Source organism: Chinchilla lanigera, unplaced genomic scaffold (genome assembly GCF_000276665.1).
Source record: "Chinchilla lanigera isolate Chin_1 unplaced genomic scaffold, ChiLan1.0 scaffold00084, whole genome shotgun sequence".
In the NCBI taxonomy this organism is placed as follows: domain Eukaryota; kingdom Metazoa; phylum Chordata; class Mammalia; order Rodentia; family Chinchillidae; genus Chinchilla; species Chinchilla lanigera.
In genome coordinates, this window is record NW_004955485.1 from 6403559 (window position 1) to 6417925 (window position 14367).

Below are 14367 nucleotides of genomic sequence, written 5' to 3' on the forward strand. Positions count from 1 at the left end.
GGCGGTCTGCGGCCCGGCCCCTGCCCTCCCCGCCGCCCGCCGCGCTCCCCAAGGCGTGTCAGACCGGGCCGGTGGCCAGGGCGCTCGCTGCACTCCGGAGCTCTCTCCCCAGGCGCCCACTGGCCATTCGCTCCCCAGGCTCCCCGGCTGGCCGGCGTCAGCCTTTGTCTTTCCCTGCTGGTACTAGCTTAATGACTGCCTAAGACCGCGGCTGCTGCAGCTAGCCATAGGGCACGTTTTATCCAAAAAGTGTAAATCGGAATGCTCCCGATCTCAGAACGGTGGGCCTGCTTCCAAAAATTTGGGGTCTGAAGCCCTAATGAGGGCACAGGCTTAGGGTTGAGCAGGTGGCTGGGTGAAAAGGTTTGGCCAGACCTTGGCTTTCATAGAGTCCCTTTAATTTAAGGGGGAAGGGGGCTTGGGGGCACTAGGAAACACAAAAGAAAATTGACTATCAATGATTTGCCCGTGTTAGATTTCCAAGTTGCACTTAGGATTTGGTTGTCCCTTTTTGATTAGCGGACACTGGAATCCTAAGGGCACTTATAGAATAGCAGACTTGAAGGCACATTACAGCAAGAGTTAGAAATCGATTCATAGCCTGTGACTGCTCACGCTGCCTGTCACATAATCAGCCTTGACTGTCCACTTCCCTTTGCTAATGCGCTGGGCCAGCTTGACTGTGTCCAGCTTGTTTTCCTCAGCTAGAAAAATATATTCTGTTTTCAACTTGCTTCAAGGACTTCCTGTCTGGGACAGACCGGCCCAGTCAAGGACCCATTGAACTCTACTTGCTCTGCTCACAAGCCCCTCCCCTCCTTCCCAGAATGTTAAACAATTCCTTTTAAGTAAACCTGCCTGACAATTTGTGACATGATTCTTGTATTTCATGTAACTATCATGTGTAACCTGCTATCAACGTTGTATTTCTCACTCGCAAACCCTATTTAAACTAAGCTCAAGCCTGGCTCTGGGCTGGGGATTTGAACCTCTGGGTTCCCCAGCCGGCTAGCATAATGAAAGTTGCCTTCTGGGGCTGGGGATTTAGCTCAGCGGCAAAAGCGCCTGCCTGGCATGTGCAAGGTCGTGAGTTCGGTTCCCGGTACCGGAGAAAAACCAAAAAAAAAAAAAGAAAGTTGCCTTCTAACTCCTCGGTGCAAAAAGTCTTCCATTGCGATTGATTCTGGTTTTGCTGTTGCAGAGCAGTCAGCTTTCATTTTTGGAGCACCTCTGCTACTTTAATCCTGTCTCCATCCCCGCACTAGTTTTTCTGGGACTAGAGTAACAAGAACCAGAGTGGCTTAACTAACAGAAAGGTGTCTGGCAGTTCTAGAGGATGGGGGATGGGGTGGGGGGGTCTCCTTCTGAGGAGGGAGAACTTACTCTCTTTGTCTCCAAACTTCTGGTGCTCTCAGCCGGTCTTTGGTGTCCCGTAGGTGGAGGACACTTTCTGCACTTATCTTCACATGGCATCCTCCCCGGGCTCAAGTCTGTCTGAATTTCTCCGTATCAGGACACCAGTCATCCCGTTGGGATCAAACTATGGTACGACCTCATCTTAATTTAACTCATTACATCGGCAACAACCTGTTTTCAAACAGGGAATTAAGACATTGATCTGTGATATTTGGTGGAAGACGATTTAACCCACAACAACTCCTAATTAGCCATGTGAACATGGAGAAGTCACTCACCTGTGTGTCAGTTCTGTCATTTGTAAAATGGAATGGAAAGATATGTAAGGCCTGTCTTAGAATTTGAGAAAAAATAAAATTAGTTCATATATAGGACACTTAGAACATTACTTGGCATAAATGTGTTAAATGATTATATCTTACATATTTCACTTAATTTAGTAAATAGACAAGAACTGAATGTTAAATGAAAAAATGATCTTTTTTTAATAAAATATTGCCTTGCTTAATTTTTTTAAGGAAACAAACTTTTTAGAAGGACTGTTTTTAATGCATTAATGACTCTGTGCAAATAAATTTGTAAATTTAAACTTGGCCAGCAAATCTTGAATTGGCCAAACTAAAAATTTCACCTCAAAGTATTTTTTTTTTTTTTTTTTTTTTTTTTCTCCGGTACCGGGAACCGAACTCATGACCTTCCGCATGCCAGGCAGGCGCTTTTGCCACCGAGCTAAATCCCCAGCCCCTACCTCAAGGTATTTTAGAATTTATATTTGGAATGGACTGTGTTTCTGTTAATCCTATTATGTCAACTTCATTGGATGAAGAAGCAGCTAGCAGATTAGGCTGAGTGAGGTGTTGCATGCCTGTAATCCCAACACTTGGGAAGCTGAGGCAGGAGAACTGCCGCAAGTTCAAGGCCAGCCTGGGCTAGGTGGTGAGACCCTGACTCAAAAATATCAAACGAAAAGAAAAGAAACACCTAACAGGTTATTAAAACACGCTTCTTGCTTTTTCTGCTTCAGTCCGTCATCGAGTGCATGTTCCTGCCTCCGAGCCTAACCATGTCGTCTCACAAGACTTCCAGAATCAAACCATTCCTGGCCAAGAAACAAAAGCAGAATCGCCCCGTTCCTCAATGGATTTGGATGAAAACTGGTAATAAAATCAGGTACAACTCCAAGAGGAGACACTGGAGGAGGACCAAGCTGGGACTGTAAGGAGCTGCACATGAGCTGCAGCACGTTTACCCTCTCAGAGGTCATAAGATGACACCCTCTTTATCATGGTCAAGATAATATCACCGTATCAAGCTTTAAAAATGCCTTTGGTCGGACAGTGGAATATACTTAATCAGGAGTCTTAGCTCTTTTCTGTGATCAGCACTAATAAATCAACAATAAATATTTGAAACTTTAAAAAAAAAAAGACACACTTCTTAGGTGTGTCTGTGTGGGTCATCGAATGTGACCCTGAATAGTGTAATGGTCCCCCGTCTGTTCCCCTGCTCTGCCTCTCACACTCCATGAAGTAAGTAGATTTGCCCCTTCCCCCATGACCTTTCTGCTGTGGAGCCTGCCAATGACAGATTGAGTCTCCTGAAGCCGTGAGCTGCATTAAGCCTTTCTTCCTTTAAATTGTGGGTGTTGGGTGTTGTGTCTCAGTGATAGAAAAGCTAAATTCAAAATTGATACCAGAGAAGTGGACTGTTGCTATAACTGCACCTGACCAAGTGGCTTAGATGCCTTTGGAAATGGTTTGCAGGAGCAGTTTGGAAAGCATTGGAGATGCAGGCTAGAGAAGCCCTAGAATGTTGTAAATAGTGCTTGATGGGTGATTCCGGCTGGAATCACCACACTGTTAATAGGAATGTGAACAGTAAAGGCCAGGCTCAAGAGGCTGCAGTTGGGAACAAGGACACCACTGGCAGTTGGACTAGTGTGACTAGTGTGTTGGACTTTGTCAACCAATTTTCTATATTCTGTCCATGTCCTGAAACTTTGTAGGAGACTGATAATAAGGGTGACAGAGTAATGAATCTGGTAAAGAAACTTTAAAGCAGCACATTCAGGCTGTGGCATGAATACTGCTGGCTGCTTTTTTGCAAATATGTAGTGAGAATGGGAGGCAAAAGGTGAAAAAGACAAATTTGAAAGATTTAAATTTGAGCCCAAAATGACCCACCTGTAAAGTTGGAGTCAAAGAAAGAATGGCTGCTAAACAAATTAGTACCATTAAAAAGAAATCAAATGTTTTGTACAGGGACAAGAAGAAGCATTGAGGTCATCTTAGAAATCTCCAAGACTCACACATCACAGGATCCAGAATGCAAAAGTGTTTACCTTGCATTGAGGAGAAAGTATCTGAGATACCTGCTGAAGAAAGACCTCCTAGAGAATTGGTTCCCTGGGGTTCATTTCACTGTGCTCAATCACCTAGGAATTCAGAGGCCACTGCGGCCATGGTCCATGCGGGCCTGACTACTGCTTCTCCTGACAACAGACCTTGGCATTGTCCACATGATGCTGGTTTTACTGGCATGAAGAATGTGAGGGTTGTTGGATCAGGAAGACTTTTACCCATATTCCAGAGGAAGGCCTGGGAGGTCAGACCACTCAGAGGGCAATGTGTGGAGCTATGGGAATGAAGCTGAAGGTGCTAGGAGAGCACAGGAAATCAGAGATGACAGGAAAGTGGAACATCAGCTAAGGAAAGCTGCAGGACAGAGTGGACCTCACCCCAAGAGAGAACTTGTGGACTACAACCAGCAAGGCCATAAGGACAGGGTTATGAAAGCCCTCTGGAACTCACATTTCACCACTATGTGCCTTGGATGCTGGATACGGATCTATAGGATATAATATTTGCATCACTAGGTTTTGGTCTTGCTTTGGTCCAATATTTTCTCTATTGAAAATATTGGACCAAAGCAAGACCAAATTTTTCCCTATTTCATCCCTTTTGGACTCAGAATGTTTACTATGTGTCATGTACCTTGGAATTATGTGATTTGTTTGTAATTTTTAAGAGATTTCCAGCTAAGAGTTTGCCTTGAGTCTCAGAAGAGACATGGACTTGGACTTTTGAAAAATGCTGGAAATGTTGAGACTTTGGGGGAAGGAGTGTAGCATTTCCTGTTGTAACTATCAAGTTAAATAGAATTATGAACTTGCTATTGTCTTTATTTGAAATTAAATACAGTTTAAGGGGACATGTTTTTGTGTGAAGTTGACAAAGGGTAGATTGTGGCCATTAACCCTTAACTTAATTGGATTAAGAAATGAATTTAATCCAATTTAAGTGAACTTAATCCAATTTAATTGGATTAAGAAATGTCTAGTAGGTTAGTAAAGCACACTCCTGTGTGCATCTGGGTGGGTTATGGAGGTGTGGCCTTGGGTACTTCGTATCTGCAGTCCCCAACCTCTTTGTCATCAGGGGCTGAGTTCATATAAGATAATTTTTCTGTGGATTTAAAGGGGTTGGTTTTGGGGGTTCTTCCCTCTTTTCAAAAAGTTTTTCAGTGACATATTTTACTCATTCTAGCTAGGGTTACCTTGTGGGCTTACCAAAATTGAGACAAGTGTGCAGTGTGAGAAAAAGGTGTACCTTAGTTCATGACCTTAATTTGTTTTATGATGTGGGGGAAGATGACTGCTTTTTGTTTGTGTGGGATAGATGGCTGTGGTCATTTGTCACCCAGTGTGGAGTTTCCAAACATAAGCAGCTTTTGCCAAACACTTTTGTGAACCAGACTGTTTGCAAACAGAAGCGTTCATGAATGGAGGCATTACTGTACACTGCTGTTAGCCACAGTTAACTCGCTTATGCCAAAAGATGCAATTCTTTGCATGAAATTCATATATGTTACCTAGAAAAGTTCAAGGAAGGAGAATTTGAAAAGAAAAATTTTTATTATATTCCTCTGTTTGTGCCATTCAAAACACAGAGCCCTAGGCCCAAATGGGTTAAAATGGTATGGTACTGCACATTTTGCAGCTGTAATTATCAATAATTAACCTGAGGAGAAATTGATTCTGATGATTTGATGTTAAAAAGCTAGAAACTCTACTGAGAAAAAAATAGTTTTCTACCCTCTAAATACCATCTGTCCCCCCTGCCTATAAACATCCACTTTATACAACGTCTTTCTCTGACTTTTCAGTAATGTAAATTGAATACTTTTATGCTTTCTAATACATAATAAATTTATATAGACAAGGCTAAGTTAGGAATATTGAAAGCCATTTTAATTGTTTCATTACTGCTTTTTAAAGAAATTGTCTTTAACTTTTGAAGTTAAAGGCCTTTATTCTGCAAATAAAGGTTATTTTAAAAAAAAATTAGCATTCTGTCACCAACCACAGCAGGAAGAAACACCTTCTAGCAAAGAGATTCCACAGAAAGATACTGGTAAAATGAAAGAAAGAATTAGTGAGATCTAGAATGAGGTCAATGGAAAAAAAACAATCTATCTAGTCCTCACAAAAAGGAGCCATATGGGAATAAATGACCCATAAAGAAAGGAATTTGAGTAGGAAAAATGTCGGCATATTGGAAGTGTATTGAGACTAGAATGGGTAAATCATGGTGTATTTATATAATGGACAATTATCCAGCAATGAAAACTAACACTACAATTGAGCTATCAAGTGAATCTCAAAACCATAAGGCTGAGTCATTAAAAACAAGTTACAATAATATATATGATATGACTCTACATAGATTAACTTTAAAAGCACACAAAGTAAAGCAGTATATTAGTTATGGCACATGCATATGTGGAAGCATTGAAAAGCAAGAAACAGTAACCACACAATTCAAGAGAGTGGTTACTTTTGAGAAGAATAAAAGGAATGGGAAGGGGATGGTGTGTGGCCCCGCGTGGAGGCCTCAAAGGCATTGATTACCTCGTCAGCTGGAAGATGACTTCAGAACATAGCACTGAAAGGATGCCATGGAAACAAGGTGGAGGCTATCGTCCTTTGGAAACCTTTCTATACAACTTAATTTTTTACCATGTGCTATATTGATAAACATAAAATTTAAGAAACTGAGTTTTTTAAAGAACAGGAGAAGAAAAAGTCCCACTATTAAAAGGCAACCATTAAATGGGATGACATAGATCTACATATACTGATAGGAAACATGTTCAAGATCCGAGGTACATTGTTGTTGTGGTTTATGGCTAGATGTTCTCCCAAAGCCTCATGGGGTCATAGGTGGGGCTTTTCAGAGGTGGCTGGATCTACAGCATGTCATGCTGGGATTAAGGGTGTGATGCTGGGGTGAAGAGTGTGTGATTACTAAATTAGCCCACTGATTGGTTTGGCATAGTTCTGGGTGTGGATAATGGGAAGGTCCACCCTGGGTGTGAGTACCACCCACCCTAAGGGCATGTAGCCTGGATAGAATATAAGGGACAGAAAGAAGGCTACTGCTGTCACTTGCTGCTTGCTGCTTCACTGCTGGCAGTCTCCTGCCTGCCCTGCTTTGCCATGAACTGTTTCTCCTCTGTGATGCCTCTCTGCCATGCCGCCCTGCTAACTATGGACTGAAACCCCTACCAACTGTGAGGCCAAATAAACCTTCCCTCCTCTAACATCGGCTTTTGAATATCTTGCCTCAGCAATGAGAAAAGTAACCAAGACAATTATTAAATGAAAATGTTGCAAAACAGTAGGAGACAATCCCATCTGTTAAGTGTACACTTCCTGCCAAGTGTCTGCTAAATCTTCTGCCTGAAAAACCGTTAACACTCACAATAATCCTAAAAAGTAAGTGTTGCCAATGTTAGCATATCATGGATAAGAAAATTAAGGGTCTGAGGTCAACTCATTTTCTAGTGACTGACATACTTTTAAATCATGGAGTTGGTTTTCCAACTCTAGTCTTACCCTAGAATCAACTCTTAGCTGACTGCTACGATACCTCACCCATTCTAAGATTCATACTTCTTCATATTTTAATGTCTCTGAAAATCGGAATGTATCTTAAAATTACTGCAGACTGGTGGCAGTCGTGACATAGATGTGATTTTGGAAAAAACACATTTCATTCAGTGATCGAAAACAGAACCCCCATACATACACACTCCTAAAACAGTATTTTTTTTTTTTTTGAGAGTCACACTATGTAGTCCAGAAAGAATCCTCTAAGAGGCTATCAACTATGCAGATGAGCAACATGCCTTGAAAGGGAAGGAAACCACGCTGGAGAGGCTATTTTCCCTTCAACAGAGCCAAACTGGGGCTATAATACTCAGCACAGGCTAGAAATGATGTCCAATATGCCAGCTGCTCTTATTATGGGGATATAAAGATGCATTAAAAAGTCTGTTAATTATGATAAAGTGAGTGGCGTCTTACAGGGTGCAGAGGAAAATCCAGCTTTGTTTCATAAGTGATTCGCAGAGGTCTTCCACAACTATACTAATGTACACCCCTCCTCCAGAGAGGCGGAGGCACCAATGGGACATCAGTTTGTCTATCAGTCAGCCCAGATATTCTGTGCAAGCTACAAAACCTTCATATGGAGCCACAGACACTGATGGCCCCATTGCTGGACACGACCTTTTCTGTGTTCAACTATCAGGATCCAGAGGAGAGAGACAAGTGAAAAGCTAGGATACTGCTCTTGTGATTGTAATGCTTTAAACTCACCCAGGTCATCTAAGAAAAACCCAGAGACAGCCAAGGAAAGGGTTCCTGTTTCCAGTATAAGAGAACTGGACCCTGCACAGGAGATTGTACCAAGCCTCCGCCTGGGCCCAGCTCTGTATGTTAGAAAGCTATTGTGCCAGATTTGTGGCCCTGGAGGCTTGACTGTCCCCACTCCTGAGGGGTCTAGGCCAGTGAGACCCTCATTTCCTGCTCTGATGACTAAGGAGGTCCAGGGGAACCTGCAATGCCCATCAACAGACATTACCAATCCTCTGAGGAACTCTGGGTTAACTTAGACATCCTGGGTGAGCCAATTGGACTGCTTATTGATACAAGGCCACTCATTCTGTCTTGACTTCCACTTCTGGAAAACTTTCCTCCTGGTCTACAGCCATAGTTGCAGTTGAGGGGACCTCAAGGCAGAGATTCTCTACTGCTGCTCTCACATGTCACTTTGAAGGCCAAATATTTAACCACGAATTTAATTGTCCCACAGTGTCCTGCTCCCTAGCTAGGGAGAGATTTACTAGTAAAATTGGGGGCAATTCTCAAATTCCAGCTAAGGCCAAAATGGATTTTACTTGTTGGAACTACACCAGTTCTCCCTGATCAAATTAGCCAACAAGTGGAGCCTGCTACATGGTATAATGGAATACCTGGTGGGGAAATTCTGCTATGCCAGTACTTATAAGATTAAAGACCCCAGCCAATTTCCTAACCAAAATCAGTATCCAGTCAAGAAAGAGGCACACAAAGGCCTCCAGCCCCTCAGACAAGTTTCTCAAATATGGTCTCCTGAAGCCTTGCCAGTGCCCTTGCTGTCCTCCCATTCTCCAGGTAGGAAAGCCCTCGGGAGAATATTGGATGGTACAAGACCTCCCCCTCATTAACAAGGCTGTCATTCCAACCCACCCTCTAGTGGCTGATCCATATACGCTTCTCCCCCAAATTCCAGGGGCCACTAATTGATTCTCAAGCTTAGATTTAAGAGATGTGCTTTTCTCATCCCCCTACATCCACACTCCCAATTTCTGTTGCCTTTAAGTGGGAAAATCCCATTTCAAGAGGAAAGCAGCAATATCCTCGGACAGTTCTCCCACAGAGGTTTAGAGACACTCCTCACCTGAGGTTCCAGGAACTTAAAATGCAAAATAACCAGTTCTCTCTCAACTTCTAGTTTTTTTTTAAACCATACATACTGAAGAACTGAGTTAGAGAGCCTGGGTTCCATTTGGTCATCTTAAATTCAGAGAGCCCCGTGTGATAGGTGGTCACTAAACGATTGAGCAACGCTCATGCCCCATTTATCCATAAACAGTTCTGCACCGAGGGGCTGTGTGCAAATTCCACTCTTCAGATTCCCCTCCTGGAGAAACCAGAAGTTTTTTTTCCTTCTGCTTTCCAATAAAAATTCTCCTAACTTCCTCCATTAGGTTCACAACTTCATTCACTGATCTGGTGAGCTCACAAGCTTGGTTTGTACAGAATTAATTATTTTATGTGCATGGATTATTCATATTGCTTCTTGCATAATTATCATTCCCCCCACCCCGCAAAAAAATCAAGTGACTATTTTCTTGCCTCTCTGTGATTCCAGCTTTTGGTTCCCAAGGTCCTCATCAATTAGTATGGCATTGACCACAGTTGTACACAGAGGCTGAGGAGTGGTTTGCAATATTGAACACACTTAATTATTCCCACATTTATAAATGTATATAGGTCTAGCTGTATCAGGTATGACTCCTGATACCAGTTCTTTCTTTTGACAGCTAGACGGATTTCAAACCTTTGAATTATAAGTATTTTGCTTATATAAAATATTTAATAAGATCTAAGTAAAATAGATATTTAGACTTTAAACAATTTAGATTTGGATTTTCTAATTTTTTGTTTGTTTGTCTTGTGACAGGTTCTCATTATGTAGATCAGACTGGACTTGGACTCACTATGTAGCCCAGGCTGGCATCAAACTAGGGCAATCCTTCTTCAGCCTCTGAGTGCTGGGATTACAGGTGTACACCACCATCCCTGGCTGGATTCTCCAGTTTTTATTCTTATAATTTATGTTTGACTTTTACAGTTTAAGTCTTAATTTAAAACAGTTGGACAAATGGTTTATAGGTCTCTGTTTATATTCTTGCCTTGAAGTTAGTAGTAGAACTGCTACTAATTTGATCAGGGAGAACTGGTGTAGTCCCAACAAGTAAACTCTGTTATGGCCTTAGCTGGAATTTGGGAATCTCCCCTGATAATGTCCCCTGACTTAAATTTTCTCAGTCCTCATCATTAACGCTGTGCCAGTTAAGCTTGTTTGAACTTGCGGGGCTTGAGAGATGCTGGATTAGTAGAGCTCAGTACTGGGCACATCTGGTCACAGGGGCATAATCTTAGATACTATACCAGGTCCTCGGCCCTTCCCTCTCCGGCCCAAGACTACTGCCAAGGTCGCTCTAAAGAAGTAGAACATGTGAGTCTTAGATTTTGTCCCCAGTGTTCATAAATCTTCTGGAGTGAGGATTGGGACAGATTTTCCTGATTTGTCGACCTCAGTCTATTCCTTGAAAGATCTATATTTCCCCTCCCAGACTAAGAAAGGGCAGGCATCCTTCTGTAACCTGGCACAGTGCACAGTGTAAGAAACAAAAGGAGAGAGAAAGAAAACCTTTCGGCAGGACAGGCTTTATTTAAGATAAAGACCTGCGAGCGGCCATTGGCTCCAAAGTGGCGAAAGCAGCTCTCTTACAGAGCAAGAGTTTCTAGGGTGTAGAGGGAATGAGGAAGCTAAAGGCCTGCTGTCTTCGGGATCAGGGCTGTGAGTCTGTGGTCATGGGTCTGTCTCGTGTTGTGCAAGGTTTCCAGTTCAAGAAGCTGAACACCCCATGGTCCAGAACGTTTTGTACAGTAAGAGGATTTTATAGGCTTCCTAATTATGGGGCACAGAAGAATGTGAGGAAGGGCCACAGCTCATGAGAAAATGTCCACTGGCTTCTCCCTTCAATCTCCGTGTGCTTATCGGCCACAGGCATCCCAAGAAACCCAGCCAGAGGCCTCTCTTTCCATCTAGACCCCAAAGCCAAAGTGTTACGGAGTGGGATCCACACAAGACTCCTTTTTCTGTTCCATTCTGTTCAGTTTCTCTTTTGCTCTTGTGCTGGGAAGGTTCAGTCTCCCAGGGTCATGGCTGATCTAGCCTTGGTCGATTTCATTCTCCCAGGGTCCAGGTTTCCTGCCTACCTTACATCCTCTGCCAACCACTTACTGTGGGACCGGGGCAGGACTGACCTCTTCACATTCCTCTCTGGTGTTAGCTTGAAAATGCTCAGGCCGTGGTTAACGGTATATGAGAAGTCTTAGGGCCACTTCTCCCTGAGACTCAAAACCAGGTTTTGCCAGATAGTTTTGTGCAGTTGCAAAACACTGAGCACTGTGTGTGTTTGCCCTTCATATCTCAGCACAGAAACGCTTTAGGGTAGAATTACAGGTCTCTATTCATAAATTAGGACACAATCATTCGACTGTGTTCATCAGACACCTAGGAGAATCTTAATTCATTCTTCCCCCTTTCCATCCTTATCAACCCATCACCTCATCCTATAGATTTTAGCCTTCTGAAAGAACTCTTCAGTGCATTCACTTAGTGAGCTTCAGCTAGCGGAGATCTTGCATGTACTCCCACCCTGGAAGGGCATTTAACAATGTCCACTGACATTTTGAATGGTCACAGCTATGGAAATGCAGCTGTCTGATGCTGCTAAACATCCTGTAAAACAGGAATTCCTCCTTCCAATCCAGCCCAAGATACTGCAAATGCTGAGCCTGAGAAATCCTGCTTTATCTCCACTTGGGACCGTGGAATAGACTGACAGATCTCTCTAGTAACTTTGTTTTCCCACCCAACTGATATTCTGCTGCAGCCAGAATGACCTTTTATAAATATAGATCTGATCATATCACTCCCTTGGTTGAAATGATTTAATGTATTGCTCATGGCTCTTACAATAAGATCAGAATTCTCAACTTGTCCCTCACGTTGTAAGGGCACACTTACAGAATAGCAGACTTGTAGGCATGTTATAGCCAAAGTTAGAAATCAGTTCATAGCCTGTGACTGTGCTCACGCTGCCTGTCACACAATCAGCCTTGGCTGTCTACTTCTCTTTGATCATGTGCTGGGCCAACCTGACAGGGTCCAGCTTGTGTTTTTCTTAGTTAGAAAACTATATTTTGTTTTCAACTTGCTTCAGGGACTTCCTGTCTGGGACAGACCGGCCCAGTCAAGGACCCATTGAACTCTATTTTCTCCACTCACACCCTCTCCCCTCCTTCCCAGAACATCAAACAATTCCTTTTAAGTAAGTCTGCCTGACAGCATATGACTGATTCTTGTATTCCATGGAACCAATCATGTAATAAATTGCTACCAGCTTTGCACTTCCCACCCACAAACCCTATTTAAACTGAACCCAGACCTGACTCTGGGCTGGTGATTTGAACCTCTGGGTTTCCCAGCCTGCTGGTGTAATAAAAGTTGCCTTCTAACTCCTCGGTGCAAAGTCTTCCACTGGGCTTGATAGTGGTTTTTCTGCTACAACATGACCTTTAGCTTTCCAGCCTCAGCGGCAGTATTTCTTCTCATCTCTTTGCTTTAATGGACTGTCTTTCCCAGTTCACCCAAGCTGAGGTCCTACCTTCCTTGGTACACACAGCTGTCCTTTGCCTCTCCAGCCCCTCTGTCCAACTCCTCACCCTTGGACCTTCAGGGAATTGCATAGGCACACAGAAGCCATCCTTAATTCATCCTTAACTCATTTAAGTTGTGTTGAAGAAGTTAGTGGTATTTGTTAGAGTATGGTAAGGCAGACTTTGCTCCTGACCACTGTGGCAGGTATAGGAACCCTGGAATGGAAAGACAGCTGGCGAAGGAGGTTGGACTGGACTCCAGTACAGCACAGACAAGTGGGAATTTATACCCAAGGAACATGATATTATGGATGCTTAAACTGGCAGCCTCACCTAGTAACAAAGATTCTCTGCTTGGCCGAATTTTAGCCAGTCTCTAAATCTTCTCTGAATCTTCTCCTAAGCCTATCTGTGTACTTTCTTGTATAATTCAGTTTTTGCAAAGAGTCCTGTTGTCCACTTAACAAGAAATGACTCCCTTCTATATCTGATCACCATCCCCCAAATGACACCTGGTCTTCAGGCGAGGCTGCCAGTTTAAGCATCCATAATATCACGTTCCTTTTACTCCTGTTTTAATCTATAACTCTACATTTGTGTGACGTGAATGTCTAGTCCTCCTGCTGAGTCCCCCCAGAAAGGGAGGAATTTTATCTGTCTTGTTCACTATTTCGTTCCAAATGACCGTGAGCATGATATATGAATGCATGCCAAGCTCTCAATAAATACTTGAGAGAGAAATGAAGTTTGTTTAAAAAAATGTGAAAGTCGTCAGAATCAAAATGGAGTCACATGGATTGACCCTAACCAGATAAATAAATAAAATAAATAAATGAGTGAACAAATAGGAAGAGTTCTTCTGAATTCAAGGGCCTGGTAAAAACTATCACAAAAATCTCTGCCAGACTACGGCCTTACATAGACGCCACTGTGACTTTAAACAAAAAGTACTTCTACAAGGACAGCTGCCCAGCAACTGTCTGTTCAACCTCACATGGATGCCCTCTCGTTGTTGAGCACAGTGGCCGAGGAGTAATGTTTCAAAATATCAGATATAACCCTCCTACTTTTCAAAATTCCGTTTTCTCACCTTCTTCCAACTTGCCCACTATTTATCACAGCAAGTGTAGTCCCGTTGTAGTGCTCTGCTATTCCTAAATATCATTTTCTTTGGAAAACCTCTCTTTCGTTGTTCTGGATTTAGGTTGACGGTGGCGGGACAGGAAGAAGAACTGAAGGGGGGAAGGCAAAGAAGAGCAGAGGGCTGGAGGGGAACAGAGGGGAAGGGTGGAGGACGGTCGGTGACAAGCTGCTGACCACTCCATGGGGTGAGTCCTGAGGCCGGCTGCCCCCTGCGGGGCCAGAGCGCACACCTGGAAGCGTCATACAGCAGGAAAGGGCCTCGGGCTCTGGATTTTAACTAGACCTGAACTTAAATCCCATTCCGCTTTATAGCCTTGGACAAGCTGCTTCCCTCGTCACTTTCTTCATCGACACGACGGGGCAAACGGGGCACGTGAAGATGAAATACTGCTTGCAAAGCGCTGGGACAGTGTTGGGCTCGGTCAGTACTGCAGAGGCTTAGCTTCTCGACTTTGATTGACACGTAA

General features: G+C 43.2%; 1 protein-coding gene across 1 annotated transcript; it reads left to right on the top strand.

Moving 5' to 3' along the window:
- LOC102024572 (60S ribosomal protein L39-like) lies at nt 1–4626 on the top strand (the record flags this gene model as incomplete). Its single annotated transcript, XM_013504070.1, is given in 3 exon segments — nt 1–180; nt 1437–1545; nt 2441–4626. Coding segments are annotated over 2 exon segments (198 nt in total). The 3' UTR covers nt 2636–4626.
- Nucleotides 4627–14367: the final 9741 nt, after the last annotated feature.